The sequence below is a fragment of the Cryptomeria japonica genome, chromosome 2 (assembly GCF_030272615.1).
Source record: "Cryptomeria japonica chromosome 2, Sugi_1.0, whole genome shotgun sequence".
Lineage (NCBI taxonomy): Eukaryota > Viridiplantae > Streptophyta > Pinopsida > Cupressales > Cupressaceae > Cryptomeria > Cryptomeria japonica.
Window position 1 is genome coordinate 318,184,268 of NC_081406.1, and position 7,952 is coordinate 318,192,219.

General features: G+C 35.9%; 1 protein-coding gene across 2 annotated transcripts in view; it reads left to right on the forward strand.

Moving 5' to 3' along the window:
- The window catches only part of LOC131027218 (protein HIGH CHLOROPHYLL FLUORESCENCE PHENOTYPE 173, chloroplastic), an 82,437-nt gene extending 77,472 nt beyond the window's left edge, over positions 1-4,965 (forward strand). For both annotated transcript variants that reach the window (XM_057957225.2, XM_057957224.2), the window contains 6 exons: positions 3,483-3,572; positions 3,692-3,757; positions 4,004-4,060; positions 4,164-4,241; positions 4,334-4,381; positions 4,489-4,965. In XM_057957225.2, the coding sequence (XP_057813208.2) occupies positions 3,483-3,572; positions 3,692-3,757; positions 4,004-4,060; positions 4,164-4,241; positions 4,334-4,381; positions 4,489-4,560 (411 nt within the window). In that variant the 3' untranslated portion in view covers positions 4,561-4,965. The remainder of the gene's footprint in view (positions 1-3,482; positions 3,573-3,691; positions 3,758-4,003; positions 4,061-4,163; positions 4,242-4,333; positions 4,382-4,488) is intronic.
- Positions 4,966-7,952: the final 2,987 nt, after the last annotated feature.

Genomic DNA, 7,952 nt, shown 5'->3' on the forward strand with positions numbered 1-7,952 from the left:
TGGGAGTGCTACCCTTGGATCCTGTTGGTAGCATTGCCCCCTAACCCCCATGTAGGTTGTTTCCCTTCAACCCAATTGGGGTCTCCACTCACAACTCCCAATAGTTATTGGGATCTCTTGTCACATAAGAAACTTGATTACAATGAGGGTGTCTAGGAGTGGAAACCAAAACTGACAACTTCAACAATTATCTTTATGACTATCATGATATCATTGATCAATAGTGATGTATCATGCTATCAAAGATTCAAATGTATTATTATAAAACATAATATCATGAAATATCAAATGTATTTGCAATTCTATATAGTTTTATATTTTTATAAATATAAATAATTATAAAAATTTGTAATGGAGTGGTTGGATAACAAAAATACAACATAAATTTGATGGTCATTTACATGTAAAACATTCATGTTGCCCAATTGTATGAACATCTAAATTGAAACCTAATATATTAATAATTTTCATTGGCATTGCCCCCAATCCCCATGAGGGCCACTGCCCCTCAAACCCATTGTGGGTCTCCAATCCCAAATCCCCATTAGTTATTGGATCTATCAAATAAGAAACTTGATTACAATGAGGGAGTGAGGAGGAATTGGCATTGCAACTCATTTAGGGTTTAACTTTTTTTGATCTATGATATGCATTAAACTCTAATTTTGATTTATGTATGATGGAAATTAGTAATATGCTCAACAAATCTAGTAATATGTTTGTTTTGAATAATATTTTTTTAAAAATTGTTTTTTAACATGTTCGATAAATTTGCCGAGTTATAGCCAATGTTTTCCCGAGTTTGTGGCAAGTCCCGAGTTTTTTAAATTTTTGGGTCAGCCGAGTCATCGCCAAGTCCAAGTTTTTCAACTATGTTCAGTATCATATGGGTCTTCATCATGAGAAACATCATCATTATGATCATCATTGACATTAGATGATTAGGTAGATTTGAAGAACCAGAAGTAGCCACTCCACTACTCCACATAGAAATGTGCTAGTTAGTTGATTCCTCAAAATGTGAAGATTGTGTGGCAATAGAAACATCCAAGTCAGCTAGCTCTAGGTCTACATCCCACAAAATGATTTTCCCTACGTAACCCGGGGATGCGTCCTCGGGCTAAAATCCCCCGTCCCGGTACTAGGGACGTTTCAGGGACTTGGGGACGGCTAGGGGATGACTCCTTGCCATCCCCAAAATTGCAAAATTTGTGGGAAACGTCCCGAAAACTTTGGGATGACAATGATTCTCAATGGGATGTCCCCCCGTCCCCTAACCATCCTAGGGACGGCCAGCCATCCCCATTTTCCCAGCACATTTAAAAAAAAAGACTCAAATGCTCAAAAAAAATATTTTTTAATTTTATTATAGCTCTGTAAAATTGGATTTTCACTAATATGATCAGTAAACATGTCTGAATCACTTCCAAAAACACTTAAAAATAATGAGCAGCAGCCTATTAATAAATTTCACAAACACTTAGAACTCGGTAGTGTGTAAAAAAGTGGTTGCAGGTTTGCAATATTGGACTTTTGAGAATTATGAAAGGTAAACAGGTCTGAATCATAGCCAAAAGCACTCAGAAATATGAATAACAGCTTGGCATAGAATTTCACAAACACCCAAAACTTTGTAGTGCATAAAGAAGCGGTTGTAAGTCATAACAGAAATGGAAGACTATCAAAATATCCTCCAACCAGAAAGAAACAATGAACTACATGCAAACAAGTGTTGGCATATTGACAATTTATTTTCAATTATGAATGCATATTGATTATTGACAATGAATTCTGAATTATGAATGCATTTTGAGTATTAGCAATGAATTTTGAACACAAAAGTGGTATGTTAAGGTTCTATAATGTACATATACCTATTTTATCCATGTTTTCATATGAATATAATGTATATATACATGCTTTATCTATTTTTCATATGAACATTTAAACTTTCCCTATATATTTTAAATTTTCCCTATATTTTATATAACCGTCCCCTTTGCCGTCCCTCCGCCGTCCCCAAAATTGGCAAAATAATTTGCTGTCCAGGAAACTCGTCCTGCCATCCCTTGTCGTCCCTGTCCCGGAAACTTGGGGTAACATAGGTTTTTCCTTAATTGTACTCCAATATTGATTCACAAATCATAGCTCAAGTCCAATTATTATTTAAATTTGAATTGTTAAATCTTACACATTTCACAAATCACACCTAACTCCAAATGTAATTTAAATTTAACTAACCAACTCACCTACACTAACCTAATACACCTCTTGTTCTAAAAATATACAACTATTGTGGATTAGTTGATCCTCACCCGTTGAAAGTTGAAACCAATAAACAAAACAGCTCGACAACTGAGTTAATGGTTTTAAATTAAAGCAATTAATGCCATCCACAAAGCGGTGGTGTTCATAAACATCAAAGCTTTCAAGAAAAAAGAGATTTTGGTCCCACTTTTTGGGTGACTTGGCCTTGGAAGAAGCTGCTTTCTCAGTTGTGTTCTTTGGCAGCAGCACTTGATGGATGTTTGGCAGCACATTGCCATGGGTAATGGTGACACTACTCAAAAGCTTACCCAACATCTCATCATTATAAATTTCATCTTAAGGTTTAGGACAACATTTTGAAGGTCAAAAGTCAAAGAAAATATGTCAAAATGCATTGAAAATGGCATCTGTCACTTGGAAACACCTAGAATTGCTTTGGAATTACCCCAATACACTTGGAATTGCCTAGGTACATCCATTTCAATTCCAAATATTCCACCTTAAAAGTTATGTGCCTAGACTGAATCCACAAATGAATCAATTCCAATCTTAATTCCGGACATGTTCCATACCCTTGATTAGTACGGTTTTAGGGCAATTTGGTAACTCGGGATAGATGTATTTAAGATATCTATGCTAGTTACCTCTCATTAAAAGTTCTTGCTGCACTTATCTCACTCTGCCATGCTTCCTTTATTTTATTTCACTTTATTCTTAATACCATGCTTATTATCCTACCCAAACGACTCCCTACCCTTTTTCTAGTCCCAGTTTTTACACCATTATTTCACATTAGTAGTAGCTTTTCTCCAGATAACTCACCTTCCTTGGCATCTTAAGCATTATATAAGTGTAACTAGAATCTGCAATCCTAACTCTCTTGCCTGAGACCTTGCTGATGGATCATGGAGTAAGATCAAACATGTGCATGTAAAAATTTAAAATTTGTTACAGTTTTCTCCAAAAGATTTACAAATCACTGATATGGAATCTGAAAACTGGAAACCTAATGCTCCTAATTCCGTAGAATATAAACACTTGCCTAAATAAACAATGCTATATGCTGGATGCCTTGTGTTGAAATAAATCAGTTTGCTATTCTTATAAACATCATCAATGAAGTAGATTCAGAAATAAATTCAATCTTGATATGTTAAGCTTGTATTTTTTAGCAGCTGCATTCCCTGATTTTTTATATTTATATATGCTTGCAGAGTGGACAAGAAACAGATTTTGTTTTAGTATCATGTACAGGAGCCGGTATTGAACCTACTATAAGAGAGAAAGTTATTAAAGCCAAGCAGGTTAGGATTGTAGTAATTTATCTTTTCATATGTCAATCTGCTTCAATATTTAAAAAGCTTAAAAAAATTATTGCACCTGGTAAACTTCAAACCTTATGCGATCTTTTGGAATTTGGAAGGCTGGAGAACATGCATTGAGAATATCTGGTCTCGGATACACAATCATTCGTCCAGGCCCATTACAGGTTTGATTCCTAGCCATTTTTTATTTTTTATTCTTGGTGAAGTTGAGAACCACTTTGATACATGCAAGATGGCGTGCCTTTATTGCAATTCTTCCTATTAATCAAATTTATTTTCTATCTAAAAGCACAAAAATGGAAAAATGGTCTCAATCCAGGAGGGCCACATTTGGATTGCTCGCATTTCCATTCTCAATTGTTTGAAGGTAATATAAAAAGCATTTAACAAGTCGCTTGTAATTCTTATAGGAAGAACCTGGAGGACAGCGTGCACTTGTCTTTGATCAGGGAAACAGGATATCACAGGTTAGATACATCATACTATAAAAGCTGGTAGTTTCTTATATTATTTTTGGTTCCAGTTTCTCCTCTCGAGATTATACATTTATGTTAACTTTTGTGATCACAGGGGATAAGTTGTGCAGATGTAGCAGATATTTGTGTGAAGGCCTTGCATGATTCAACAGCAAGGAATAAGAGCTTTGATGTGAGTATCTGTCATATATATCATCCAATAGCTATATTAATCTGTGTTGATATGCTTTAAAAAATTAAATGCATGGTATGCCTGGTCATCAGGTCTGCTATGAATATGTTGCAGAGCAGGGTCAAGGGCTTTATGAACTGGTAAGCATTAGAAAGTAGAATCAACATTGTATCTGACTCATCTCTAAGAGAACATACTTAAATTATTTTTCAGTAATTCTTAACATCAACTGGTATGCCTGTAACAGGTTGCTCATTTACCAGACAAATCAAACAACTATTTGACCCCAGCTCTTGCTGTTCTAGAAAAAAATACTTGATGTTTGAACAAACTGGCAACTCGAACCATTCATCAAGATGCTATTATTTCTTCAAGTGTAATACTAGTTTGGCACGTATAGATTCTTGCAATATTCATTCAACTGCTCATCAGCTAGGCGAGCGCCAAGATTTTGATGTTATACATGCTTCTAGTAGAAGATGTCTCTGCATTCCTTTGATGTTGCTCATTGTATCAAATATCCAATTGGCAGATCTCTGATATTCCATTTTTTGTCAACTAAGTTCCACTTTATGCAGCTGGATTTTAGAAGTCTTTTAAGTTTCGATCCTAAGTTAAGCCAGCTTTAATGTGTTCCCTTTGAAAAGATTGTAACAGAAGTGTATTCAATGTGTAATGTATATTCTAAACTTGCTCAGATAACTAAAGATTATATTACGAACCACTCTTTGCTTTTATGTGTATGAATGGATCTCTCAACGATAGAGTAACAAATTACTCGACTTTCTGGCAAATAAACAATATAAAACAGTCAAATTAACTACCAAATTCAAAATGGTGGTAGCTGATATGATGATATTTTTTGTGTATTATAATTTTTTTTTAAGGTAATTTCCAAATTAGATTTCAAATTTTGTTTTGACTACCAAGACAGGATCATCTTTTCCAAATTTCACTAATCAAATCAAACAATGGTTGTAATATGGTATCTCTAACTAATTGTTTTCTTAATTCCTTGGTATTATCAGTCCCCATGTTGGAATTTAAAGAGCAGATTAAATAACATCAAACAGAAAAACATAAATAGAGACAATAAAAAATAGACAGAGCACAGTTAATTACATGGTTCACCAATAAAGGCTACATCCACCAGAAAGCAGGGCAATATCTTCTATTCATTGTTACAACATAATACATAGTCTGCATTCATCATTTTATACAAATGTTTAACTCTTCAAATATGAAGAGACAAGAAGGAAGTGAAGAGGCAAGGAGGAGAGAAAAGGTCAGATGACCGTTGGACTTCACACATCCAACAATCTCCCACTTGAAATCCAACCAATACAGCCATAAAAAGTGATGTCCCCTGCTTTCCACTCTTAATGTTACATTGTAGCCAAGCCCATAGAAGCTTTGCAAGACTTTCACTTGTACAAATATTTTTCAAGGATGCATTGGACGAGTCTTTATCAAACCATGTCAAAATCAATAAAACTTAGCAGTTATTCAACATTTTGAATGATGACAGTACCCTTAGTTTTTGTAGCTAATGTACCCACACCTCCACCGAACACTGCAATCTTGAGTCTCTCCACATGCTTGATGGTTCCAATAGCATCACTTTTCAGTACCGTGTCCTAAACCACACGGTAGTCATGCAGTCCTCCCCCTAGCAATTTAGCAACTCGTACATTTTCCTCATTGAAATTCATTGGATTCTTGGAGCAAACTTGAATACAACCATCTGCAATTGAACTTTTACCGCCTCAGCTTTGACATCATTAATGCTAACAGGATATGAAAAATCCCAAATGGATCCTTTTGTTGTTGCTGCTGTAAATTCTTAATTAAACATACTATATTTTTGTAATTTTCCGATGATCTTATAGAATAGACAGAAGTTGCAGAAAGGGATTGTTTCTTTTTGGGTTTTGATGTTATAAGTAAAGTAATTGATAAATAGCAACAACTGTGAAATAAAACAGTAAACAAAGTTCATATGTAAGAACACTTAAGCAATCTGAAAATACTGCAAATCATACCAGGCAAATAACCTGGTTTTGTATTCAGCAAGAATTCATCAATCTGGATTGATGCTAGATGGAGGAATATTACTGGCAACGAACAAGGAAGACCAAATAAGCTGAACACAACCCTTCAACCCAACATACAAACAACGCGTGGTTGCAAAGGAGGCGTGGAAGCTGCTGCAAATCACGTGCCAGCTGAAATAGACTAGCCGCCCTGTTGAAATCCCCAATATGCACGCTGAATCTTCAGGACAAGAAGATGTATCTTCTACCTCTGACAATCTCTGTGCAATCCTAGATAAATCCACTATCAACTCCTGCTGAGGGCTACGTCCCAGCAAGCTCAGACCTGGGGTTTGCGTCCCAAACCAAAATCACTCTTCCAGAGCAATTCCCAAATTCGCAAGTTTCAAAATGATCAAAGATGCTATCAATTAGGTTTTCATCTCCTTATAACTCCTTTCCCTTTGCAAGTCGAACCCTAAAGAATAATAAAGCTTGCGCTTTATAATTAAAGTGACACTTTCCCAATTATGGCGTCAAACTATAGAAAAATGTCACTTTATTGCGAATAAATAGCTTCAAGCATCCAAAAAGACTCTGGGGGTGAGAATCATGTAGCAAAGTTCAAGACCTTTCCAACGAGCTATAACACATAGGCATATCAAACCAGATGAAGCCAAAAACCCCTTATTACTCCGAAATGGCTATATACATAGCCTTATTTTAATTTATTTAATCGCCAACTTAGGAAATATTTAAATATATTAAAATATTTCCATAGATCCAATAATAGCCCAAAATAACCAACCAAACATGAATCTGACTTCGTCACCTGTCTGTGACTGATGCCGGACAAGATGGGCCAACTGGCAGTCCCATCCCTAAAATCTAGGGATACTCCTAGAAACTAGGAAACACACCAGATCTTCCTGAAACTGAAACCATGGTATGGTCTCATGGAACCTCAAATATGGAAACTGCCACAACCTCCTAAAAAGTAGGAACCTCTCTCCAAACACCTATAACTGCTCAAAAGGATCCTGCTCTACTCCTTGGTCCCCCAGGTGGTCATTCAGTCAACTGCCAGTTCTCCCTAAAAATAGGAACTGTCGTCTGATGGTCCAAAATGGCTCACAAAGCTCCATGACCCTCAGAATGAGTCCCCTAACCATGTCATTGACCTATGGGAACTCGAATGGTAGGTCAACCCTTGCTCATCTCATGTCACCTAGAAAAGGGGACATTACAAGATACTTAGAAGACCCTATCCTTTTTAACTCCATAAGTTGCCCAGACATCCAATTTCTTCATTTGTCAGTAGTCCAAGCTAAATTCATGCAGATTAGAGTCATTGAATGTGGACATTTTTACAAACCTTTCGCATAAGCTTGAGATCCAAGTTTTGTATTACTTTGGTCCGTTTGGGAATAGTGGGTGCAACCAACCTCTCCAAGCGAACACTTTTGAGTTGACTGAAGAAAAGGCATCTAGACCTTTTATTGTGGCCCTATGTGAATCCAAATTACATACTATTAAAACTTTTGAGTTTCTTCATTATTTTCAGAATTAGAGGAAGAAAGTATTTATGTTGCAAAAAAAAAAATACTAGAGTCGTTGTCTCCAGAAAATTCATCTCATACCATTGAACCTTGGTCATTGAACATGTGTGAATAGAGAC